At 41.0% G+C, this 27692-nt stretch overlaps 1 protein-coding gene and 1 pseudogene across 1 annotated transcript; both read left to right on the plus strand.

Moving 5' to 3' along the window:
• Positions 1 to 202: 202 nt before the first annotated feature.
• LOC102822491 (GTP-binding nuclear protein Ran-like) lies at positions 203 to 5363 on the plus strand. The gene is made up of 2 exons (XM_006870580.1): positions 203 to 652; positions 5289 to 5363. Exons 1-2 carry the CDS (start codon positions 203 to 205, stop codon positions 5361 to 5363), a joined length of 525 nt encoding a protein of 174 aa, XP_006870642.1.
• Positions 5364 to 21360: 15997 nt separating this feature from the next.
• Positions 21361 to 22182, plus strand: LOC102822880 (annotated as a pseudogene).
• Positions 22183 to 27692: the final 5510 nt, after the last annotated feature.

Raw genomic sequence — 27692 nt, forward strand, 5'->3', positions numbered from 1 at the left:
AAACAAGTCCACAAGAGCCAAAATATGACCTTGAATATATCCCACCTGAATTCAGAGATCATCTGAAGAATAGATTTGATACATTAAACACTAAAGACCGAAGATCAGAAGAGTTGTGGGATAACATCAAGAACAACATACAGTCATCTTTCCATCTCTCAGTCAGTCGCGGCCCGGAGACGCTTCTGGAAGAACCATCGCGATGGCCGCCCAAGGAGAACCCCAAGTGCAGTTCAAACTCGTATTGGTGGGTGATGGCGGTACTGGAAAAACGACATTTGTGAAACGTCATCTGACTGGTGAATTTGAGAAGTATGTAGCCACCTTGGGAGTTGAGGTCCATCCCCTTGTGTTCCACACTAACAGAGGACCGATTAAATTCAATGTGTGGGACACGGCTGGTCAGGAGAAATTTGGGGGGCTTAGAGATGGCTATTATATCCAAGCCCAGTGTGCCATTATAATGTTTGATGTAACCTCAAGAGTTACTTATAAGAATGTGCCTAACTGGCATAGGGATCTGGTTCGAGTATGTGAAAACATCCCCATTGTCTTGTGTGGTAACAAAGTGGACATTAAGGACAGGAAAGTTAAAGCAAAATCCATCGTCTTTCACCGAAAGAAGAATCTTCAGTACTATGACATTTCCACTGTCCAGCTTTCGCATCCATATGAGGCTATTGAAAACACAATGGCCTGGGTCAGGCGCACCCTAGTCCTCAAGCTGACATCTCTGCTCTTCAACACTTTAAAAAGTTCCTGTGCAGCAGATTTGCCCAGTGCAATACGTCGTCTGATCTCTTGACTACTGCTTCCATGAGTGTTGATAGTTGATCCAAGAAGAATGAAGTCCTTGACAACTTCAATCTTTTTTCCATTGATAAGAATGTTGTTTATTGGTCCAGTGGTGAGGAATTTTGTTTTACTTACATTGAGATGTAATCCATACCAAAGGCTGTGCTCTTTGATGTGGGTTAATGCACTGGACTGAAAAGTCGGTTTGAACAGCAAAGTTGGTGGTTCAAGCTCACCAGCCAGTCCTAGAAACCCTATACAGGGTTGCTATGGGTCAGAACCAACTTGAGAGCACTTAACCACAATCTACCTATCTATCTAATTTATCTATCTATCTATCTACCTATCTAGCCATCCATCTACCTATCTATCCATCCATCTATCCAATATGTATATATTATTGTTGTTAAGTGCCATTGAGTTGGTTACAAGGCAGTATAGCGTTTTTGAGGAGTGGATGGTGAGCTTCAACTGCCAACCCTGTGGTTCAAACCAACTTTGCAGTCCGTGTATTAACCCACAGCACCTACTTGTCTATCTCTATCTATCTATCTATCTATCTATCTATCTATCTATCTATCTATCTATCTATCTATCTATCTATCTATCTAATCTATCTATCTACCTGTCTATATGCCTATCTAGCCATCCATCAACCCATCCACTCACTCATCTATCTATCAATCAATCTATCTATTGATCGATCTTTCAACCCATCAACCTACCCACCTGTCTGTCAGCCTATCTATCTGTATATCTAGTCATCTATCTATCCATCCATCTATTGATCTACTCACCTAGCTATCTAGCTAAAGAGACCATTTGAGATGTGAATGATGACTGGCTCTAGAACCGTAAATCTTTTTGACCAGTTAGCATGGATTTATACATTTTTAAGTGTCTTTATCTTTCAGAGTTATGATCTGAAATCTTTATATATTAAATGTGTTGATGGCTGCGCTTTTCTTCAGTATAGTAGTGCACAAGGGAAAGTGGGTACAAGTGATAATGAAACAAGAAGGGTCACTGTTGAGACTGGGTGATAGGTACCTGGTGATTTCCTTTTGTGTGTCTTGAGAATTTTCCACAATCAAAGTTATGAATGAAGAAGAAGCAGCACAAAACCTTGGTTGCGCTGACATGACCCTGTGGAATGGTTCTGTCCTTGTCCTCCTTAGGCCCTGTTGTGTTGGGTCTGTCTCACAGACAGGACTGTGGTCACAAACTGGACTGAGAAGCCACTCTGAGAATGGAGTGACCTTGTCCCTATTAATGAAACTTGACTCCTCTCTCCAGAATGCCAAGTTCACTCTCAGACTCAGCTGGGAAATAGGAATGGCTCCTTTGCAATGCTCCCCGCTTTGAGGCTCTGTCATTTTGTTGCAGGACGAGGTTCCCACACCCTGACTTAATTTGAAACAGTCTGCACTCTCTTCCCCTTCATGAAAAAGTTAGGAGATGAAGGTTTAAAGGCAGCATGTCCCCATGATTGAAGGGATGGTGTTTGAGCTCCGGAATGTGGGCGGCCGACACATGTGTGGCTGGGAGCCCGGGCAGCTCACAGGGCTTAGTACTTTGCCCAGGAGTGAAGAGATGATTGGAATATTTACTTTGAAAAGTAGCCTCCAAGGATGGGAAATGATTAATTCACCATGGGGAACTTTATATACCCTCAGGAAAGAAGGGGCCTCTTTGAGAAAATCCAACTGAACAGGCCTAGGTCTGTGTGCAGACACATGACAGCCTCCTCTCCCCCCACCTACCCTCACTGTTCGAGTGCCTCCACTGTAGTGTGCAGCAAGGACATGGCATAGGGAACAAGGAACCACGTCCATTTACCTGCTTTTCAAAAGCTGAGGGTCATCCCCCAAATTCACACGGATGTTCCCCAACAATGTGTTGCTGGGGGGAACAAATCATCAGTGTCCATGTTAAATGCCCTGACATCTAGTCCCAAATGTGGTTTCTGGTCGCCATCAAAGCTGCATGGGACCTGCCTCTCAGAGGGAACAGCCAATACCGTCTGTGTGAGCCTGAGTTGGCCAAGACTCCATTCTGTCAACACTGAAAGATTCTGAATACACTTGTTCCCTAGTCTTCCTGTCTTGTAGCATCTGGAATGAAAGTTTCTACTCTGCCCCTCTCCCAAGAACATGTTGGTGTTGTTGGTTGCCAGCAAGTTAGACCTGACTCATGGCGACTCCATGCAAAAACAAAACCAACCTTGTCCAGCACAGCACCAGCTTCAGCACCATCACCGTTGTTGGTATTCTGATTCTATTTTTATGACCACTGTGTAATTGGAGTGCCTTTCCACCTAGATTGCTCATCTTCCAACACTATCTAGGACAATATTCTGTTGTGATTTATAGGATTTTCACTGGCTAATCTTCAGAAGTTGATCACCAGAACCTTTTCTTTCTTAGCCTGAAAGCTCTGCTGAAACCTTTCTACAATGGATGACCCTGCTGCTATTTGAAATATGAATGGCATCACTTCCAGGATGATAGAAATAATCAAGTGGCCAAAGCAGGTCTAACTGACAGATGAGTGGGGGCCCAAGGCCATAAACTAGCACATATACTCCATGTGTGACCCTCTTGCTGAACTTGGACAATTAAACCACACACTAACCCTTAAACAAGAGTCAACGGCTGGAGAGGGAGCAGATGGTGCCCTAACACAAGGCAGGCTTCCTCATGTAGTGTAGGCAAGACTTCCACCTTAACCTGAGCCAACCACCATCATGCCAGAGGCTTGATACCGCAGTTTAGTCTCTGATACCGCAGCCTCCTCTCCCACCATCTCTCTTTGTAACCCCCTCTCGCCATCACACCACTGGCCCTGCCTGAGTTTGTATTGTGCCCACCAAGATAGAAAGAAAGGAGCCTCTCAGAAAGCCCTTCTTCTCCTTCCTGATGGCATAAGAGCGTCTAGAAAACCCTTCTTCTTCCTGCTGGCTGACTGCCACCTTCCCTCCAGGTCTCGGTGCAATATGCCTCACCTTGGAGCCTGTTAAAGCTCCTCCAAGTCTGGGTTTGTTGGTCTTCACCTGTGCCCTACTGAAAACACAGAACGCATTGTGCTTGTCTGCCTCCCTTCAACTCTGAACTCCTTGAGGAGAAGGGCTACATCTTTCATCTCTGTGTTTCTATTGCTTGTCACAGTGGCTGGCTCATCAGCTCTCATCGTTTGCTGAATTTATGGATGGTAGCAGAGTCACCAGCATTATGTAACTGAGGTGGCAACACTCACATTGTATTGGGGTTGGAGCGGTTGCATTCCTGTGGATATGATGTAAGTGGGCACCCAGAGCTGTGCAATGGGAAGATTTGAGTGACTGTTATTTCATATTTCTGCAGATTTAGGGTTCCTTTCAGTGGGCTCATACCCTCCTAAGATAACACACAGGTTGCATGTCCCATTGCTCAGATGAAGAAAGTCACTTGTCCAAGATCTCCAATAATGATTGTCTGTTTGTCACCACTTGCCAATCTTGGCCATGTCACTCTGCATGCTACTTCAGAGATGGGACTTTGGGTTCTGTGCTTCTAGAGCCTCTGGGAGGTTCTCTTCTTTACGCTGGGTTTCAAGGTATTAGGGAATGAGTGTTTGACGCCTTTTCTTCTATCACCAACATCTTCAAATGGTCTATTTTGTGATTTCAGTCAAAATCACCAAAATATATTTTCTGACTTTTAGTTTGCTGATTATTAAATTTCTATGTGGAAAGCAACATCAGTGATTGTTCCTATTTTTAGCTTGAAATGTCTAGGTGTAATTTTAGTAGTGTATGAAGCATATATCAAAATGTCCCCAAGTTAGAGAAACTCAACAACAATGGATTCTCAACATTAAACCATGTCTTTGTATTTCAAATCTTCAATAATACTTCAATATGTCCCTAACATATTCAAGTGTATCTCAGAAATTTCTGCTAACTCTAATTTATACCCCTTAATGCTAATATATGGAGTCCTGGTGTGGTGCTCTGGGTTAATGCGCCAGACTGCAAAGCCGTTTGAACTGCAAGGTCGGTGGTTCAAACTCACCAGCTGCTCCTTGGAAACCCTGTACAGGGTCACTATGGGTCAGAATTGACTCGATGGCACTTAACAACAACAACAACAATACTAATATACAGAGTCCTGGTGTGGCACTGTGGGTTAATGCGTCAGACTGCAAAGCCATTTGAACTGCAAGGTTGGTGGTTCAAGCTCACCAGCAGCTCCTTGGAAACCCTATACAGGGTCACTATGGGTCCGAACTGACTCGACAGCACTTAACAACAACAATGCTAATATACAGTCGCTATGAGTCAGAACCAACTTGACGGCACTTAACAACAACAACGCTAATATAGAAAGTCAGGTTGAATTAACTTTTTCTATTTTCTTTTTAGTAAATGAGTACATGTTGGAGATCTTTTTTTTCCTGCATAATAATCAAACTAACATAAAATTAACTTGCTTCATTGGTTCCTCACCCTTTAGAACCACCACGCTTCTCTGGCTTTTGCTGTTCTTGATTTGGCATGCTGCCCAGACATGAACTCAGTTGTGGGCTAGGTCATGGCAGATGAATCAAGCCTTAGAGCTTAGGTCCAGGTGAGGTGCTCTGCTCTCTGCCCACTTGGGGCCCGCACTGTAGAGATCATGATAGCTTGGCAGCCCAAGGATGCTTGACCGCTGTGAACTTTGCTTTTACAGACTCTGTTTCTGACCTTGTAGTTTTTATTATATTCCTGTGCAATTCTAACAGCTGTTTTTGTCAAGAGTCTTAATAAAACTTGAACTGCTAGATGAGCTTTATGGAAACTGGTCACAGAAGAAGTCAATTTAGCACCTGTTAAAAAACGAGAGATGAAATTGCCCTTCAGCTACTTTTCACAGTATTTTTCTTTGTTTGTGTTTTCAACTGCTACTGAGTTCATTCCAATTCATGGTAAGTCTTGTGTGCACGAGCAGAACTGTGCTCCATCAGGTTTTCAATGGCGGGTTTCCCAGAAGCCAATCAGCAGACTTTCCTTGCAAGATGCCTCTGAATATACTCAAATCTCTCACCTTTTAAACAGCAGCTATTACCCATTTGTGCTGACCAGGGATCTCACAGTAATAGCAATGACAAAATAAACGCAATAGTGTGCAGGCAGGGGGGTAGTTTTGCAACCAGTTTGTAACTAGATTCCCAAACTAGGTTTCTATGACAAGCTACCAAAATCCCAAACTAAGCCTACTGCCCTACGGTCAGTTCTGACTTATAGAAATGCCACAGACAGTCGGGCCGTTCCCTAGAATTTCTGAAACTGTACATCTTTATAGGAGCACACACCCTCCCCTTTTGCTAGCTGAGTGGCTGGTGGGTTTAATACTGCCCCCAAAGCTCCACCAGGGTTCCTAACAGACTATCATTCACACTCAGTCATCTCCTTTAGCTATACTTAGTACTATGTATTAGAAACATTTGACTACATGGCTCAAATTTGGAGGATGTGTTAAAGAATTTTACCTTTTAAGAGAGTTCATTCAAGTTTTTCGTTCTGCTGTGCATAAGGTCGCTGTGAGTCGGTACCGACTCAATGGCACCGAACAACAACAACATTCAAGTTTTTGTTTTTAATTTCACCGAGTCCTTCAATTTTATAAACTTAGTCTTAAAAGAATTCAATTTAAATACTCAGTAGCATTCATTGGTCTATGAAAGAAAATTAAGTGTCTGAGATATGATTAGCTTCTGTCTGTTATTGCATAATTATATTAAAATATTGTTCCATTCTGTTAAGCATACTAATTGGCCACAAAATTACTTCGTTCAACAGTATTTATATGAGTCAATAAAGAACTTCAAACTTTTGAAGACCTGCCTTGAGTATAATGGTTTGCCTCCACATCACACACTAGTGTTATGGAAGAATAATTCACCAACAGACCAAAACTAACCATTCATCTGTGTGGGTGTGACTTCATACAGTTCCATAAATACAAACTCTAAAAAGCAATAAAATGAAGTGTTTTACTAATCTAACTCAGGGTTGGAGAAAACAAGAAGGACCCCACAATGGGATGGATTGGCACAGTGGCAGGAGCAATGGGCTTGGTGTAGCCATGATTGTGAGGCTGGCCCAGGACCAGGTACTGTCTTGTATCATTGTGCATAGGGTCGCTATGAGTTGGTGCTGACTTGATAGCTACCTAACAACAACAACAACAAGAAGTCAGGTAACTTAGTACACTCTCAACTTCCTCCAAGATAATTGACCCTCTATGAAATATCAGTTTTTAAATTAATTTTGTCACCAAAATTAAAGTGCTTAAAAATAAATTCTTAGTGACACTGAGGTTTGCAGTTGTTTGCTGTTGCCTAGTATGCCCCTGCTCATGGTGAATGACAAGTTACAGACAAGAATTGTTCCATAGGGGTTCTTGGCTGTGATCCTTACAGAAGCTCTTTTTGTCACAAGTCACTGGGTGGGTTCGAACTACCAACCTTTGGGTTAGAAACCAATCACAAACTGCCCGTGCCACCCAGGCTCCAGCACTGAAGTTAGTTGAAATAAAATATTTATATATAAATTACACAGTATTGTTATAATTGTGTTAGCTATTTACGAATACTAAGTCTTCAGTAACAATGATTTAAACAAAGAGCTAAAATGAACAGAGTGAAATACTGTTAATTTATGGTACATGGAAGGGATTATAATCATTGTAATGAAACAAAGTGTATGATTTGTTGAATGTAAAACTGATGATCTGCCCTGTAAACTTTCACTCAATTCATAATAAAAAAATAAATTTTAAAAAGATTAGATGTGTGGACAGACACACAGGCTGAATGGATGTGAGAGGGATCCTAGGAGCACACCACGAATGCATATAGATTGGAGAGAAGGCTTTTGTACCTGGGCCTTTGTTTACCTTTGCTGCAAAAATATCTATGAATGGGGTGGAGCATACAGTGGGCAAAGTTATGAAAACTTGTTGTTGTTAAGTGCTATCAAGTCGGTTCCGACTCATGGAGACCCTGTATAGGGTTTCCGAGGCCTTAAATTTTCACAAAAGCAGAAAGTCTCATCTTTCTCCCAAGGAGTAGCTGGTGGGCTAGAACCATCAACATTGTGGCTCACAGTCCAGTGCTTATTGTATGGAGCCAAACACCTTAAGGAAATGAGTTGCTGATCCCAGGGGCTCAGGATCATACAGGTTCAGGAGACACCAAGGTCAACAAACATAACATAGTTCTCAATGACAGTGTTCTACTTTGGTGAACAGCAACCAGGGTCTTAATGGCTCATGAACAGACATATGAGGGCTAACTAATAGTCATCCCTTGTCCAGAGACAGGAAGAGTGAAGAAAATAGAAAACACATAGAAACAAGTAGTTCTCTGGACTGAAGGACCAAATAAGCATCAATCTTCACAGCCCTGAGATCAGAGAAACTAGATGATGCCCAGCTATCACTACCAACTGCTCTGAAAGGGATAATATTAGAATGTCCTGGATAGCGTGAGAGAGAAATGTGGAGCAAAACTCAAAATCATAAAAAAAGATCAGTCTTACTCAACTGATAGGAACTGGTAGACTTACTCTTCAGGTCTGGAAATGAGTTTGTTCCCAGGACTAAGTTTTCAAACAATAGACAGGCGTATAAAAGGACCGATAACACTAGAAAGCTAAGTACCCTTAGAATTACCAACCATTTGTGATCAAAAGAGCAGCATCTACCCAAGAACACAGCTCGGAAGTGTTAGGGAAGAAGGAAGGATAGAAAACAGAAACATAGCCAGGAACATCAGTCATGTTGCATTGTGGGAAATGTAATCAATGAGATGAAACAAAATGTGTAGCAATTGTTGAATGGGAAACCGATCGTCTGTTCTGTAAGCCTTCACCCAATTCACAATAAAAAGAAGGAGAATATTAAGTCGTTTCAAATGTTCATTATTTCACAAGCTCTCTGAAAACGCAGGAGCAGAAACCTAAATTTGAGCGAAGGGAGGCTCTGTGACTTTAAACAAGTCACCTCAGACTTATCTAACAAAGAATGAAGAAGGTTGAACAAAATGATGTTTAAAAGTCTTCCCAGATCTAGCACCAGGACTTTCTGAGGTGAGACAGGAACTCTAGAGAGAAATTAGTTGGTGAGTGTCATATTCCCTAGATGGGCGCTGCTGGCCTGGTGTTCTCCCTGTGGAAAAAAGCAGGTGCTTTCACCTCACTTAAAAACATGTCATTAGGTGCTGGGTCCGTCCCTCCCCAAAGCAAGTTAAAACTCACAAAGCCTTTCGTTCCCAAGTTACCACACCAAGGCAGCTTCCTTGTAAGCTGTTGAAAAGGATTTTCTAAGTAACTGCATCTGATTCTCATTTTCTTCTGTCAGAATCGATTCCAACGTAAAGGAGAGGGGAAAATATAATCACACTAAAAGGCTTTACATTTTTTACAATGACATCATAATGAAATACTCATTTCAGATGATTTAATGTTTCGTTCTTAATTATAATCCAGAGTCTGTGGATATTCCTTTCATCATTCTTGCTATTTTTCAAATAAATGGCACAATTCCAATCACTTACTTATCCTCTAATATCCTAACACCTGTGTTTCCAACAGCCTCCTTAAACTGTCATCCGGCTGGCCCAGCATCACAAAAGCGTACGTGTTTTCATCAACAAACAGTGGAGGGCGCTGTTGTCATTCGCTGTATGTCTACATACTAGCCTCTAGGGACATTTGCTTTCCTAAGGGAAAAGGGTTCCTTTCTGTAGTAATATGAACATGATGTATGATACTGAAAACAATAACTACACCAACATATTTCCCCAGAAGTTGAGAGGTTTTTTTCCCCTCAGAGTGTGAATGTAGAGCTCTTAGTTACTTGATATAAGATAAATGAGTGGATTTAAGAGAAGCATGAAAGATATTGAAAAATACTTTCAAGATGAACATGGGCTTCCCAGACCTTGTAATTCAATGATTTTGACTACTGTGTATTAGAAGTTTCATTACATTTCATTGTTCAGCAGTATAAAGATAACATAACAGCAATAAAGTATCGTGAACGGTAAGATTAACATTTGGCTACAATCAGTCTGGTGTCATCGAATATATTCTCTGACTGAGTTTCACAGAGTATGAGCCTGGAAAGAATTATACAGAGACGCATTTTTAAATAAGTTGTGACAGCGGAATATTGTTTTCAATCACTGCACTTAAGATCTGTGCGGGGCACGTCTCTACTCCCCTCCCGAAAGTCTGAACTCCAAAGACCCAATCACACACTTGCCTTTCCCACAGAAAACTTCTGCTTCTATGTAACAATACCTTCCTTCTCATTTCTCACCAACCTGATATTGCTTTGTATCACACAGGTAATTTAATAAACCAAGTTAGTAAGCATTAACATGCTTCTAGAATGCTCCAAAAACTCTAGCTCTACAAGTAAGAAAGCCTGGCTTTTAGTTCATGCATGCTTTCATGGACCCCCTAGGAGAGTTGCCAGATAAAACACAGGGCACACACTCAAATTTGAATTTCAGATTATCGACAAATAACGCTGACATCAGATGGATGTTGGCTGAAAGCAGGAAATACCAGAAAGTTTCATTGACTATGCAAAGGCATTCAACGGTGTAGATCATAACAAATTATGGATAACATTTCAAAGAATGAGAATTCCAGAACACTCTATTGTGCTTAAGCAGAACTTGTACATAGACCAAGAAACAGTGCTTCAAACAGAACAAGGGAGGCTATGTGGTTTCAATCCAGAAAGGTATGCATCAGAGTTGTATCCTCTCACCATACTTTTATTGTTGTTAGGTGCCATCGAGTTGGTATTGACTCATAACGACCTTATGCACAACAGAACAAAACACTGCCCAATCCTGGGCCAACCTCACAATTGTTGCCACACTTGAGTCCAATGATCCTGCCACTTGGCCAATCCATCTCGCTGGGGGTCTTCTTCTTTTTCTTTGACCCTCCACCTTACCAAACATGATATCCTTCTCCAGCAACTGGTCCCTCCTGACAATATGTTCGAAGTATGAGAGATAAAGTTTGGCTTTCCTGGCCTCCAAGGAGCACTCTGGCTGTACTTCTTCCAACACGGATCTGTTGGTTCTATGGACAGCCCATGGCACTTTCAATATTCTCCTCCAACACCATAACTCAAAAGCATCAATTCTTCTACGGTCTTCCTTATTCACTGTCCAGCTTTAACATGCATATCAGGTTATTGAAAATACCATGGCTTGGGTCAGGCGCACCTTAGTCCTCAAGCTGACATCTTTTCTCTTCAACACTTTAAACTCACCATACTTAATTGGTAAAACAAACAAATAAACTAAGAAGTTGACTATATAAAAAAATGAGGATGGCAAAAAGAGTCATTAGCAACATGCAATATACAGATGACACAATCTTGCTTGCTGAAAGTGAACAGGACTTGAAGCATTTACTGATAAAGATGAAAGAATACAGCCTTCAGTATGGATTGTTGTTGTTGTTGAGTGTCGTTGAGTCAGTTCCAACCTATAGAGACCCTGTATAGGGTTTCTAAGGGGCAGCTCGTGAGCTTGAACTGCCAACCTTGTATTTCACACCGACTTTGCAGTCCAGTGCATTAACCCACAGCGCCACACCAGGACTCCTCAATGTGAATTACACCTCAATATGAAGAAAATAAAATCCTTCACAGCTGAACATCATGATTAATAGAGAAAAGACTGAAGCTGTCAAGGATTTCATTTTACTTGAATACACAATCAATGCTCATGGAAGCAGCAGTCCAGAAAACAAATGACATATTGCATAGGGTAAATCTGCTGTAAAAAGACCTCTTTAAGGTGTTAAAAGCAAAGATATCACTTGGAGGACTAAGGTACGCCTCACTCAAGCCAGGGTATTTTCAATCGTCTCATGCAAAAACTGGCAATAAATAAGGAAGACTGAAAAAGACTTGATGGTCTTGAATTATGGTGTTGGTGAAGAATATTCAATATCCCAAGGACTGCCAGAAAAATGAACACATCTGTCTTAGAAGTACAACAAGAATGCTCCTTAGGGGCAATGATGGGAAGATCTCATCTCATATACTTTGGGCTTGTCATCAGGAGAGAAGGACGTCATGCTTGGTAAAGCAGAAGGTCAGTGAAAAGAAGAAAGACTCTCAAAGGCATGGATGGAAGCAGTGGCTGTCACAAGGGGCTCAAGCACCAATGATTGTGAGGATGGAGCAGCACTGGGCAGTGTTTTGTTGCACACAGAGTCTCTGTAACTCAAAACAGACTCGACAGAAACTAACAACAAAAACAACATGTTCTAGGCAGGTCAGGACATTCTTTACAAAAAAATCATTCATTGCTTATTTAAAATTTTAATTTAACTGTGCACCCTGTAATTTTATTTTATAAATCAGGTAACTTTAAACTCTAAATATCAATGACATCCCAACCAAGAACCAGGAGAGCATATGGTCTCTCTAGAGCTTCAAAGTTCAAACTATTTGTCTATGTTTCCATGAAAACGTATGTTTCCTTCAAGGAAAACCTGTGGACAGACCTTTAAAAACACTCCTGCCCTTAACAAGAAAAAGACAAATAATCCAGTTAAAAAAATGGACAGAGGACGTGAACACACACTTCATCAAAGAAGACATTCAGGCAGCCAACAGACATACGAAGAAATGCTACCAATCATTAGTCATTGTTGTTGCCAAGTGCTGTGGAGTAGGTTCCAACTCAAAGCAACCCTCAGAGCTGCGATAAACCTGGATGTGCATACATTGTATTCTTGTTGTGGCTCTTATTTTTCTAGAATATATACCAAAGACTGGCATTGTAGGATCAGCACTGGACTGCAAGCCACAAAGTCAGCAGTTCAAACCCACCAGGCACTCCTTGGAAATCCTAGACAAGGTCTCTATGAGTCAGAACCAACTTGAACCACTACCACCATGAGTAAGACTCGACTCAACGGCACTTAACAAATTTACCTTTGCTGCAAACATATCCATGAATGGGGTGGCATATAAAGAGGGCAGAGCTATGAAAACTTCTTAGACATAACCAAATACTTTAAGGGAATGAGTCTCTGGGTCTGCAGACTCAGAATCCTAGTCAAAGGGGACACTCAGGTCAACTGGCATAACGTAGTCCACAGAGACAAAGTTCTACATCTTCCTTTGGTGAGTAGCAACTAGGATTTTTTAAAGCTCATGACTGGCCATATAAGGTGTAAATATTGGTCTCTCCTTGACTGAAGGAAAGAAGATAAAGCTTGAAGGTGCTTATAAATAACTGGAATCCTGGTATGGCATTGTGAGTTAATGCGCTGGGCTGCACAGTCATTTAAACAGCAAGGTCGGTGGTTCAAGCTCCCCAGTTGCTCCTCGGAAACGCTATAAAGGGTCGCTATAGGTCGGAAATGACTTGACGGCACTTCATAACAACATAAAGAATTAGTACAATGAACTAATGGACCATGTGAACAGTACCCAGCTACAACTACCAACTGCTCTGAAAGAGATAGCATTGGAAAATCTTCAATAAAGTAGAAGAAAACATGGAACAAAATGCAAAATCATTTAAAAATAGTAATAAAACAGGTTTACTGGTCAGGTAGAGTCTGATAGTACCATGAGACTAAGACCCTTCCTTACCCTTTAGGTCTGGAACTGAACTTAACCCAGTTTCAATTTTCAGCCAGGCAGTGGATAGTTTTATGGGGAGGACAACAACACTGATGAGGTCTGCTTACCAGGGAATGGTCAACCGTTCAAGATCACAAGAGCCTGTGTAGCATTTCAAAGGCTCTGGTAGTATAGTGGTTATGAGTCAGGTTGCTAATCTCAAGGTCAGCAGTTCGAAACTACCAGCTGTTCCATGGGAGAAAGATGAGACTGTCTGTTTCTGTAAAGATTTACAGCCTCGGAAATCCTGTACAGGATCAGAACCAACTCGATGGCACTTAACAACAACAACAAATCTTTATGGGAGGAATAGCTTTATCTTTCTCCCACTGAGCTGTTGGTAGGTTTGAACTATCGACCTTGTGGTTAGTAGTCCAGTGCTTATCCTCCAGAACCACCAGGGCTCCTCAACTCAAGGAGATTTTTTTAAAAACAAAACAACAACCTGTACTACAACTTCTGAAGAAGATAACAAGTTGTTGTCAAGTGAACTCAATGTGTCAAAGCAGAACTGTGTCCCATAGGGTTTTCAGTGACTGATTTTTAGTAAGTAGATTACCAGACCTTTCTTTCAAGGAAGCTCCGGGTGGACTCAAACTTCCAAACCTTTTAATTAGCTCCTGAGTGCGACCACCCAAAAGCTCCCTGGAAAAGCTAGAAGACAGGTTTCCCTTTCTCTCCCAACCTACAGTATAGTCTTCTGCCAAAAGCCAAATCTAGACAATTAGGCTGAACTAATATTGTGTTTAATGAAAAACTCTGCTCAAGGAATAATGGACTTGTGGAGTTAGGCTGGTGCTGAAAGAGAATCAGGGAGAATCGGCTGTTCTTCTGCCTAGCCAGGTAGAAACCTGGGAGTCAGAACCACCAATCTACCCCAGTTTAATCCTTGACTTTGCATCTGTTACTCATTAGCTCTGCTACCATTTTGGTCTGAGCAGAATCTCTCTCTCTGCCTCCTGTTGTATTCGGGTTGCCTGTTTTTGTTTTATAGGCACTCATAAACAGGTGTTGTAGAATGCTTAGCAAACAGGGGTTCCTGAATTGGAAAGTCATAAAGAGCCAGACTTCTCCCCGGTAGCCAGAGAAGTCAGGCTTCAGGATTCCTCCTTACACTTTCAATACAATGGGAAGCAATGAAAATGCAATCAAAAAGGCATTCCACTCCTGAAATTTCTGGGAATCACGACTCCCTAGAAGCCCAACCTCATACCAGAGAGGAGCTCGGGCACAGAGCAAAGACTGTTGCTGCTCCAATTAGCCACACAAATAAGACATAAATTGACAAGATCAAACCCACAGTTTAATCAGGTTTGTTGTTCAAAATAGCACCACTTAGTTAATTGCCAATCAAGCAAAAGTAGCTTTATTTGAGCTCACTGAAGTCAGGGGGCACACCACCATGGCAGGGTCTTAGCAGCATCTCAGAAGGATGAAGGACGTACGTCAGCACTGGAACATTTATTGGACTTTGGTGTCTGGGCTCAAGTGGTTTAAAGCAGACTTCTCAAAGCAAGGATCTAATTGGGATCAGGTTAATTGTGTGATTTAGGACTGGAAGACACAGTGAAATGAGGGTCTTAAGGTTATAAATAAACTATTGTTTTAATAAGCAAGTTGTTTGCACAGGTGATCAGGTTTTTTTCCTCTGAGAGATTGATTGTATGAATTTCCTGAAGTCAGTAGTGAAGTTCATTTGTGATTCAGGGCCTGATCTTCCCTGGGCAAAGTTTTCCTGGAATACACAATGAAATCATGTTGACATAGGTGGTCTCAGTTCTATCTCCACATGGCACCCTCCAGCATCAGCTGAGGCCCGATATATAATTACTAGTTAGTGCTGAGCCCTGGGTGGTGCTAACCATTTCTGTGAGGGACTGTTAACTGAAAAACTGGAAGTTTGAGTCCATTCAGAAGTTCCTCAGAAGAAAAATCTGTTAGATTAAATATTTTTCAATATTTAATAGAGAAAAAAAAAAAAAGGAGAAGAAGACAGTTTTGGTAATCTACTTTGGAAAATTCAGTCACTGAAAACCCTATGGAGCAGTTTGACTCTAGCACATATAGGGTCTTCAGGAACCAAAGAAGGCTCAATAGCACACACTTTTCTATCTGTTTCTGTATGAAGTATTGGTATCTCCCTTTATCAAAAGGGATGAACTCTACATGAAATGAAGCAATTTGTGAAACCCTTCTGGATCAAGCATTAACAGGGGGTAGAGTGTGTGTGTGTGTGTGTGGGGGGAACAACATAGCAAAGAAACTCACGTGTACAGAAACGGAAGCAAATTTAAGGATTTTTGAGCAAAGTCTGCACCCCTCTGGACTGACTCTTGGATCGTGTTGAAAAATGTGGAGTATGCCTCCTCCCATCTCTGGACCAAATCTTTTCTTCTTTACCAATATCCCTTTGAATGACGAAAATCACAGTCCCTTCTCAAAAAATGTGTTGTGTAGTCTAGTCGTGTAACCATCTGTTGTCATTGTAAGTGCCGTTGAGTCGGTTCTGATGCATAGTGACCCTGGATAGGGGTTCCGAGGAGCGGCTGATGAGTTTGAACACTACTAGTAGTTAGTATCTGCTCCACACTCACACTTTTGCCTACTGCGGACTTCTGGGAGGTAGGAGAAAGGGCCACATCACTTTCTTATACAACTGGCTGCTCTAACACAGCACTAACTTTCTTTCCAGTATAATCCATCAAAAACAATGCCGAAATCATGATAATACTAAAGGTACAATTTTCAAAGTAGGACATGAAATTATATCTCAGTGACTTCCTTTGACCCAAACGAAAAATGCAAAGCTGGCCTTCCTTGGTTTATCTTCATGTTCATCATAAAGAAGGGCTATGTTTAAAACATCAGCAGATTTAGGCCATTTGTCAACCTTTCCCTCAGAATGTTAGGTGCCTCTTGAACTACAGTGTTTGTTTAAATCATCAACTCCAGTGACCCTATTCTCTATATTTATTATGCTTTGGATGAAATAATATTGTGGAAGTTCCTATTTTTTTTAAATTCTATGCTACTATAAAATAATCACTGCATCTGTCAGCATTCCACCAATGCGTTCATGACTTTGAAATCACAAACCGGTTAGCTTTCAAACCTTCCCTGCTTAAGACAAAAATCAGATAAGCTCTTTTTCATTTACCTTGGGAACCGCTACTTTCTTTGTTTTAAATATACAGCTCAGATTCATGTTTTCTTTTTAATCAAATTTTCTGTGTGTGTGTGTGTTTATACCTTGACTGTACAATACTTTTTGAAAAACACAACTGCCTTTGGACAAATGCTGATATCACAGTTTAAAAGTGGACGTAATTCTCAAAACACGAAAGAGATTTTCTTTAACTTTTAATTCAGCATAATAATAGCAAAACCAACAACAACAAAAAGCCTTCCAAAAAGATTTAATAATGTATTTCAGCATGTCCCAGTGTGGTGTTGTAGGATAAGCACTGAAGTACTAACCACATGCTTGGCAGTTCAAATCTACCAGCCACTCCTCGGAAACCCTATACAGGGTCGCTATGAGTTGAACCGACTCAAAGGCACTTGGTAGTGGTGGTGTGCTGTGGAATCAGTTCTGACTCATAGCAGCCCTGCATAGGGTTTCTGAGGCTATAAATCTTTATGGGAGCAGAAAGCCTCATCTTTCTCCCATGGAACAACTGGTAGTTTCAAACTGCTGATCTTGAAGTTAGCAGTCCGACTCAAAACCACTACGCTACCAAAGCTCCTTTAAAGGGACTTAGCAGCATCCTAACTTTTAGCTGATCATAGATTAAGTCTCTGTTACTGTGTTAGGTCAAATATTGCTTGAAATAAATGGGCTAGAATTGGTCATTCTTTTTTAAACAATGATAGGATAAGTGCTGGATTGATAACCTGAAAGTCGGTGGTTGAAACCCACCAGCCACTCCTTGGAGACCCTATACAGGATCGCTACGAGTAGGAACTGACTTGATGGCACTTAACAATACAACAGCATGTATTGTAGTGAGAGCAAACTTTTTTGACATAGTATATATTTATGTATATAAATATGAACATATATTATATATATATATATAAATGTAATATGTTGTTGTTGTTGTTATATGCTGTGAAGTCAGGTCTGACTCATTGTGACCCTGTACAGGGTTTCCAAGGCTGTAAATCTTTAGGGGAGCAGAAAGCCTCGTCTTTCTCCTTTGAAACAGCTGGTGGTTTCGAACTGCTGACCCTGAGGTTAGCAGCCCGATTTATAACCAATATGCTACTAGAGTTCCTTATAAATGAAATATATATACATATATATGTTATTCCCAACTCTGGAGCTAGCTGCAATAAAATACTTATATTTTGTCCATTGACATTAACAAACATTTAGAATAACTGCTGTACCTCTATTCCTAATACTTCCATCCTAAGGAGCCCTGGCCGCATAGTGAATTATGAGTTGGGCTGCTAGTCATAAGGTCAGCAGTTCGAATCTGCCAACTGCTCTGTGGGGAAAAGATCAGGCTTTCTGCTCCCATAAAGATTTGCAGTCTTGGAAACCCTATAGAGGGTCATTATGAGTCAGAACCAACTCAGCTGCACACAATCGTCACCACCACCACCAATACGTCTACCATGCCTAACAAAGGCGGTTATTATCTCTGTGGCTGACTGAAGTTTCCAATTTCTAAACTATCATTAGTTTTAGAAGTAGCAAGTTCCAAAGAATATGCCAACGGAGAACTGTGTTTTCTATCCTTTTTTTTCACCATTTTTTTTCCTGCTAAGGACCCTGTTTACACATTTTCCCCCAGATGGAACTTAACAACAACAACAATGTGTAAAGAAGGAGACTGCAGTGGTTCCAGTGAACCACAGTGAACCTCAAGATTAGTAGTTCGAGCCCACTAGCTTGCTCCACAGGAGAAAGACGAGGTTCTCTGCTCACGTGAAGATTGATAGCTTCTGAAACACTATAGAGGGTCACTATGAGTCAGAACCAAATCAACAGCACTTAACAACAATAGCGATTTCTAGAGAATGTCTAATACTAGAACAAAAATTAAAAAGTGTGGTATGAACATTGATTATGATTCACAACCAGAGCTCAGTGTTTGTGATTGGTCACTAATTGAAAGACTCATAGGAGGTTTGAGTCCACTTACAGGCACCTCAAAAGAAAGGGCAATTAGAAAAATTTCCATTCTTTTGAACAGTCTACAATAAACAAACCAACAGCCTAAATTCAGCCATCTATGTTGCTGTTTTTATATGCCATCAAGTTGGTCCAGTAGCAGGTTTTTCCAAAGAGCAACTGGTTGAGTTTGAACCACCTACCTTGCAATTCAAACCGAGCTTTCAGTCCAGTGCATTATCACACAGCACCACACCAGGACTCCATAACATCCATAAATCTGCCTTAAAACCAATTTGACAAAGCTTAAATTATGACGTTAAAAACCCCATGAAGGGATGGAGAGATAGCATTTTATGGCAGGCAACTCCAACTTTAAATTTAATTAAGTATGTCAGCCATTTTAAATTAAAATCTTTGTTCCCAAACAACGATAGACTTGTTTTTAGTTTTTCCCACCAGTCTTCTCATTCTGTTTTCTTCCCTCTCCAGTCCGCTGTAAACCTCAGGCACCACTTGCCTTAAAACTTCATTTTAACAGCCATGATGTAGTGGGAGCACTTGCAACTTTGGCAAATGCATGGTTCACTGAAAAGTAACTTTGCACTAGCACACCATTTATTTCTGAAATGCTGGCAAAATGGAAAGAGGCTCTAACTCCACAAGGGGCAACATTTTTCATCAGGAAAATTGTCAACACAGGTAAAACAGCTGTGTGTAAATGAAGAGAAATTTGCTATTGAGTCAAATTCCTGTAGTTTGGGATGATTTCCATTGATTCAAGCATATAGTAAAGTAATAAAAAACAGTGTTTCCCAAATGAGATTCAGGGACACTGGTGATCGTGTATCTGTGATCTATGGTCCATCTGAGGATAAAGGGGGGAAATCACATGATCTCTAACTACTTGGCTGTCCCCACGCTTGTTAACTAGGGTACAGACTCCAGCAATTAACTGGTGGGAGGAAGGTTCACAAAGATGGAGAAATGAGAGCAAACCATAAGCATCTAACCAATAGAAAGGGAACGTATGTTTAACATTATCCCAAAGGTTTCCCTTGCCAAGTTTACAAGATAGTCTTCATCTTTCTTATGATTTAAAAGCTGAAAATAGAATGGATATTGTGAGAGACAATTTTGAGGGTGTAAGCATGGTAAGTAGTCTGGGAAAAATCAGTAAGAGAAGCCGTTTTCAGGTTGACGAAAAAGAACATACAGCTTTCTCAAAATTCTTACTAGTAAGTCCAGATTTTAAATTTAGCTAGTGATGTGGCACTGGAGAGTCAGCACCGGACTGCAAACCACAAGGTCGGCAGTTCAAATTCACCAGCTGCTCTTTGGAAACGCCATTATACAGGGTCGCTATGAGTCGGAATCAACTCGATGGCACTTAACAGCATGTCCTGGGATAAAAATAGCCAGGGCTTTTTTTTTTTGTGCCAAGAGATGAGTCACAAGGAAGAAGTATAGAAAGAGGAAAAGGACAACAAAAAAATGAAAGGTCTGTAATTGATGTGAATGTAAAAATATATGGCGAGAAGGAGATTTAAACTTAGTCAAAAGAATCAGATAAGCTTGGGTAATGTAAAATCTTTGTTTACTTTACCATTTCCCATATTAAATTCCTTGGGCCACAAGTTCATTATGTTTTAGAAATACATATTCATCTCTAATTTGGTTTTTCACTATGATTATTTCTATATAAAATTCTCTAAGAAGTCCAACAATGCTGGATATATTGTTATTCATTGAGACAGACTATTCATAATAGACGTCAGTTACATGGTAGTTCTGGTCTGAACCAGTTTGCAAGACTTGATTGGTAAGCTTTCAGGAGTTTGAAAACATTTATTTAACAAATAGGTTATTAAAAGTTAAATGATATAAACTTACAATTCAATGAATTATATTAAAAGCAAGGGGAATGTGAGCTTACACCTGTTGACTACTGGGTTTTCCAATTCTATCTTTCCATTTGTTTTGAGTGTGTTCCTGACTGTTGAAATATTTTTGGAATAGTTTCTTTAATACATTTCTCATATAATTCCAACATCTGTATAATCTCATTAGCGTCCATCAATTGCTTTTTGCCATTCAAGTTGAACTGTTTCTAATTCCTCCTATGCCAAGTAATTTTGGACAGTATTGTAGACATTTTGGATACTAGGTTATGAGTGTCTGAGTCTTATTTACATCCTATGAGAAATGTGATTAGCTTTGTTTTAGCATACAATATCAAGGCCTTTGTAGTGTTGTTCTAGTCTGTCCCCATATATGCTGCTATTCAGTGAATAGTGTGCGACTTGGATGGTGGTCTGTTACTTCAGTTCTCAAAGTCTTTACTTGCTTATTGGAATCAGATTCATTTGTGTGCAATGCAGAGTAAGCCCAGGATTTTATAAGCAACGTTATGGGTTTGCTGTCTGTGAAAAATGACACCAACTATCGCTCCCACAGCATTCTACTCAACTGGGTTCCATGATTCATTCCAACGGCCACACAGAACTCAGAGATAATTCTCATGATTATGGGGTTATTTAAGGAAGTTAGCATGAAGTCCTGGTATAACACTGTAGGATAAGCACTGGACTGCTAACCACAAGGTCAATGTTTCAAACCCACCAGGTGCTTCTCAGAAACCCTCTACAGGATCACTTTGAGTAGGAACCATCTTAACAGCCCTTAACAACAGCAAGAAGAGGGAAGTTAAGAGGTTACAACACAACCAGAAGACTTGCCGTCCATACCATGTCAAAAAAAGAAAAAAAAAAAGGACCCAGTGCAGAGGAAAAGAGAGCTTGCATGATGGAAATATTTTTTGAGATGAAAGATGTATTTCAACTAAAAGACATGGAGAACGTTGTTCCCAGAGAAAAAAATCATCACTGCCAAGTCAGTAAAAGAAGTCCTTCAAAGCTTAGTGGATGATAGTATGGTTGCCTGTGAAGATTGGAACAGCTAATTATTTTGGGGCTTTTTAGAGTGAAGCTCTTCATGTAAGGAGCTCTGGTAGCATAGTGGTTACGAATCGGGCTGCGAACCGCAAGTTCAGCAGATTGAAACTACCAGCTGTTCTGCAGGAGAAAGATGAGGCTTTCTACTCCCGTAAAGATTTACAGCCTCAGAAACCCTGTACGGGGTCGCTATGAGTCGGAATTGACTCCATGGCACATAAACACCACCACCACCTTCATGCAAGGACACATAAGTTGGAGGACCTGGAGTCTCAGTTGTCTGAGGGAAGCCAGAAGCATGTCAACCTACAGAAAAGCATTGAGAAAGCTAAAATTGGATGCCATGAGATGGATGAAGTAGCCATGCTTGAAAAGGCGCTTTCTTCATTTCAGGACCATGGGAACAGTTAAAGACAGAAGAAGAAAAATACGAGACTGTGACCCACAAGTTGTGGAAGAAATACATGAAGCAAATATAGTAGCCAAAGAATATGCTAACAGATGTACTGATAACATATTTGCAATGAAGTCTTGAGTCAAAAGAAAATTTGGAATGGAAGAAAATAAAATTGATAAAAATTTTGGAATTCCAGAAGAATTTGCTTACATAGACTGAAATGCTGAGTAGTCGTGCAGAACCTAGGTGTTTGGGAAGATGTCATTTTTTGTATTATCCAGTTAAATGTATTGAAATGCCATTTGCCTGTAACTATACATACAATTTTATTAAGACTGTAGAAGAATTGATACTTTTGAGTTATGGTGTTGGAGGAGAATATTGAAAGTGCCATGGGCTGCCAAAAGAACCAATAGATCTGTTCGGAAGAAATATAGCCAAGGTGCTCCTTGGAGGTCAGGATGGCCAAACTTGGTCTCTCATACTTCAGACATATTGTCAGGAGGGACCAATCACTGGAGAAGGATATCATGTTTGGTAAGGTGGAGGGTCAGAGAAAAAGAGGAAGACCCCCCAATGAGATGGATTGGCCAGCGGCAGCATCGATGGACTCAAGCGTGGCAACAGTATTGAGGTTGGCCCAGGATAGGGCAGTGTTTCGTTCTGTTGTGCATAAGGTCACTATGGATCGGTACCAATTCGATGGCATCTAACAACAACAACATACATATGATTTTATTAATTTACATAAAGTATAGAGTGTAAAAACAGCAAAAGAGGTTACAATGCAGGATCAGCAAATGCTCAAGGTAGAGTGTTTCAGTCAGGACAGCTTCTTCCATACCTGTCCACAGCTGGTCTCCCTCTGGCCCTCAGTCCCTTGGCTTAGCTTCACCCTGCTCAGACAGTGTTACAAAGCTCATTTAGCTCTGCTGATAAATGCTCAAAAGGCACTCCACTGTATTTAAGCCTCAGTTCGAAGGTGCTCAGCTCTACTCCGTGGGTCAGCAAACTTAGCTCCTCCAATTAAGTGCCTGGAGACTATTACTTCCTAGATACTATAAATCTATTAATGCAGTAAATGTATGTTAGCTTTTCCAACAACTGTTTCATTATTAACTAAGAATGAAATTTTGAAAATCTGTCTTTTGCATCTGCATAATGTCAGATCTTTGAAAGTGCCACATTACTCAGTTGACCTCCTTTAGCTGAATGCAGGAGTATAGGAGCCTGAACTTTAGAGGAGTTTGAATTGGGAAAAAAAAAAAAAAGCGATAGCATGTCTTTTCCAAATAAGATAGAGGTACTGAAAGAAAAGAAGCCAAGTGAAGGAGAGGGAAGAAAAAAGAAGGGGTGGGGAGAAGAAATAATGAAAGTAGAAAGAAATACAAGAAAACTGGTTGGAACCTAAAAGGAGGAAGCTTTTTATGAAACACAGAGCATCCTTGTTTGTTTTAGCCTTTGATCTCACAGGGCCCGCCTCTGCTACACTTGCCCTGACAAAAGATGGAAGGGATAACAACACGCAAGCATACAGATATGATAGTTTCTTATGATGTTGAGATATCTTTGGAAAAAGCTCCAGATACCTGACAATCTCCCATTGTCAGACAGAGTGAACTAGACAAAATGGTGTCCTTTCTGGAATTAACCTTTGGGATATAGACATGAAAAATTATGGATCCACGAACCAGGGTCCAGTAAAAAGAGAAAGTGAATCCTGGAGAAAATGGACAAAAATGATTTTCCACGGAAATTTTCAAACATATGCTAAGGCAGACTGGATACTCTAAACCTCCACGTACCTCCATGTTCCCACTTTTCAGTTTCAGTCATGATTAGTGTGTCACCAAACTTCTTCCCTTCATATCCTCGTCCACATCTTGCTCTGTTGTTCTGAGACTGAGGCCTCATAGTCTTTCCATTCAGTATGTCAATCTGTAGGAATACATTTAAAATAGGACAAATTTGGCACAGAGAAGTTGTGTACAGTATAAACTCAAAGGGAAAGTAAAACTTTTAAAGAAAAGAAAAACCACTGAAGAAAAATGTAAGATGATAAGTAGGCAGGGAAAAAAGAATTCATTCCTAAGAATCATTCTCAAATTATAGTAAATATTTCATCTTTAAGTATACTGAGTGTACTGGGAAACTATGGTCCAGGGCCTGGAATATCAGATTTAGCGTAAATTGCTAGCTACTTGAAAGATAAGATATGATATCTTAAATGTACATACACACAGAATCACTCTCTCTCTCTCTCTGGAGAAAAGGTTTTTAAGAAAACAGCTAGTTCTTAACCCAACTAATACAAGAGAAGCGTAAAACAAACAAATCAATCATTTCTTAAAATAAACAAAGATTTCCAAGCAAAAGAATAAAAATCTTACCAGGCCCATTTAGAATTTCCCCAAAGCTCCAAGTTTTCCACCAGAGTTCTAGCTGAGCGATGTCCTGCCCCATGGCCCATACCCCACCTTCCCGGCACCTCCAGGATGTGAGGCTAATAGAAGTGTGACCAGTATCCCTAGGCCATAAATGGACACGGTAGAGTCAAAAGGTGGAGCTCTGGTAGCATAGTGGTTATGAGTCGGGCTGCTAACCTCAAGGTCAGCAGTTCGAAACTACCAGCCATTTCCATGGGAGAAAGATGAGGTATTCTTCTCCCATAAAAATTTCAGCCTTGGAAACCCTATACAGTGTCACTATGAGTTGGAACTGATTCCACGGCACACTACCACCACCATCACCATGTTATTTGCTGCTTGGTTTTTGTACCTCTAGTTTTCATTGCATATATGTCAGGAAGGAGAAGACTTAAATCTTCTGTTCTAGGCGACTTTGGGCAGCTCATCTTGTCCCCTACCTAACCACCACCAGTGCCAAAGCCTGGGCCGATCCCCAGGGACCTGGAGGGAGACATGGTGGGGAGAGGAAGGAGGTTCTTGCCTCAGGCCTGTTAACCTGAGTATACTTTCTCTTTCTCGGGTTTGTTTTCTCAGCTGGTAGCACATGCTTTGCCCCAGCACTGCTAGATCTAGCGGAAAATAGTTTCCTCTGAGATCTGAAGGTCCATTTTAAAGAAGTGGTTTGGAGCTTAGAAGAAGGGAGCTCAGTTAGAGCTCAGAGCCCAGCTTTCTCTGTTTTTCTTAGTATATGGAAATATGAACTGCGCAAACAGTTCATATTTCACATTCCACCTGTAGCAAAATCTGCCAAAGCCGACAAGGAAGGATCTTTAGTCCTTTCTCCACCTCGGATATTAGTGTCTTCCCACCACTCTCTTTATTATCCCATATTCCATTTCCCTATTGCCTTTTTTTTTTTTTTTTAAGCCCACCATATGTCTTTCCCAAGGGAAAATGTGTCTTTTCCCAAAATTCACCATCCTTACAATTTCCTTTGGTTCTTTGACTTTTCCAGCTCAAGCCCCCAACTGGATGCGGCAATGGGATTGCTTGCTATCCATTAGCACTCAAGGAAGGATTTTGTACGTCTTTCTTCTCTCTCTCTCTCTCTCTCTCTCTCTCTCTATTATCCACCGTCCTTGAAAGCTGGCCTTTAAGAATCTAGTGAATGGCTTCCAATGAAGAGCAGGAAGGAGAGAGTTTAAGAAGCTTCCCTTTCGTGGGTACCTACAGAGGCCCCTTTCTTTACCTCTGCCTAATGCTCTGAGGGCTTTGGCTGTCATGTAGTAAACACCCAACCAGTTTTCTTCAACCCAATAACCTACTGCCATCAGGCTAATTCCGACTCATAGCAAACCGGGGGGACAGACTAGAACTGCCCCCTGACACTTCAAATCTTTACGGGAGTAGACAGCCTCATCTTTCTCCCTTCAATCCAATTGTTATTAAGTGCTGTCGAGTTGATTCCAACTCATAGCCACCCTGAATAGGGTTTGTGAGGCTGAAATTTTTCGGGAACAGAAAACCTTGTTCTGCTCCTGTGGAGTTGCTGGTGAGCTCGAACTGTTAACCTTGTGGTTCACAGTCCAGTGCTTGTCCTATGGAGCTATCACGCTCCCCCTTCATTCCAATGTTGTTGTTGTTAAGTGCCATCGAGTTGGTTCCGACCCATAGCAACCCTGTATAGGGTTTCCAAGGAGCAGCTGGTGAACTTGAACCACTGACCTTGCAGTTCAAATGGCTTTGCAGTCTGGCGCATTAACCCACAACGCCACACCAGGACTCCTTCATTCCAATAGAGGAAGATAAATATGAAGGGAAAATAAATGAATGGCACACCAGTATTTGCAAAATCCTTAATCATGGCAGGGGTGGCAGAGCTAATGCCAGCTCTCTTCAAGGTCCCCAAGCAGTAAGTACACCTGAGTATACCTATGCAGAAGTACAAGCTTGATGGCATTTACATGTATTCGTAGATGAGGTGCAATATACAGTACAATCTTCCCCATCAAACAGCAACCCTGGCCTCAGGCTAAGGCGTCAGGAAACAGTGTGTGTCAGGAATGTTAAATCCTATTCCAGGTGGTCTCTTTCTTAGAATCAGGAGGACAGAAGCAAGCTGATTGTGTGCCTCACATTCAGTGAAACATCTCAAAGAAAGAAATAAAGAAGAAAAGGAAAGACGAAGCAGGAAATGAAGGGAGACAAGGAGTAGAAACTGATAAAGGAAGGACAGAAGGCTTACTTGGCTTAGGACAGTTGGACTAGTTCTTACATGTAGCCATAACACCAGCTTCTAATTTTGAGTTGTCAAGATTCATCTCACAGAAAAATGAATGCAGTAAAGAATGTGTAATCTTCTTGAAAGAGACCTCACAGTATCTCCAGATGTTTTGGTTTATTCTGTAGGGAGGGGAATGGGCCTAGGTTGAGAGAAGCAAATACATTCATTCTGTGAAAGGAGGAAGGTCACAAAGTGGGAACAGTTTATATGCCTTTGAAGGGATTACGTTTCAGCAGAGGGAGCCAGAAATAAGATATCATTTGTTAACTTTGCTAATCCATTAAGTAGACGTTAAACAACTGAGCTATTATTTGGAACTCTCAGCTATGTGTCTTCTAACGAGGAAACAATGTCCTGCTGAGTTTAGGTGTGGTGTGTGTTAAGACTCCGTAAAACTCTCATCAGCTTTATATGAAGTTGATTTTTATTTTAGGGAACAGTGTAGATGAGCAGCACACAGGCGAGAGAGGGGAGCCACTGTCTCCTATATGCTCATTGGAAAATCACTAGATACTTTAAATGGATTATGGCAAGGAGCCCTGGTAGTGTAGTGGTTACGAATCGGGCTGCTAACCCCAAGGTCAGCAGTTCAAACCAACCAGGGGTTCCACAGGAGAAAGATGAGGTTTTCTGCTCCTGTAAAGATTTACAGCCTCGGCAACCCTATGCAGGGTCGCTATGAGTCAGAACCGACTCCATGGCATACCACCACCCCAGAATATGGAGTCCTGGTGTGGCGCTGTGGGCTAATGTGCTGGACTGCAAGATTGATTTGAACCATAAGGTTGGTGGTTCAAGCTCACCAGCTGCTCCTTGGAAATCCTATATAGGGTCATTATGGGTTGGAACCAACCTGATGACACTTAACAACAACAAAAACAACAATAACCCCAGAATATAGGGTTTGCATTTTGTGTATGTGTGTGGTGGGGTGTTCTCACTAAATTAAATAGTTCAGAATTGTAACACCTTTTTGAATTCCAATAGTGTACCAGTTTATACTCAAGAAAGACCAAGGTTTGAGGAAGGGTCAAGGA

This window comes from Chrysochloris asiatica, unplaced genomic scaffold (assembly GCF_000296735.1).
Source record: "Chrysochloris asiatica unplaced genomic scaffold, ChrAsi1.0 scaffold00144, whole genome shotgun sequence".
NCBI lineage: Eukaryota > Metazoa > Chordata > Mammalia > Afrosoricida > Chrysochloridae > Chrysochloris > Chrysochloris asiatica.

What these genes read in the sequence shown, in the direction of transcription:
- LOC102822491 (XM_006870580.1), top strand. Translation starts at nt 203, where the DNA reads ATGGCCGCCCAAGGAGAACCCCAAGTGCAGTTCAAACTCGTATTGGTG. An exon ending in AGTACTATGACATTTCCACT is followed by an intron (nt 653 to 5,288) that starts GTCCAGCTTTCG and finishes CTCACCCTTTAG; the next exon opens with AACCACCACGCTTCTCTGGC.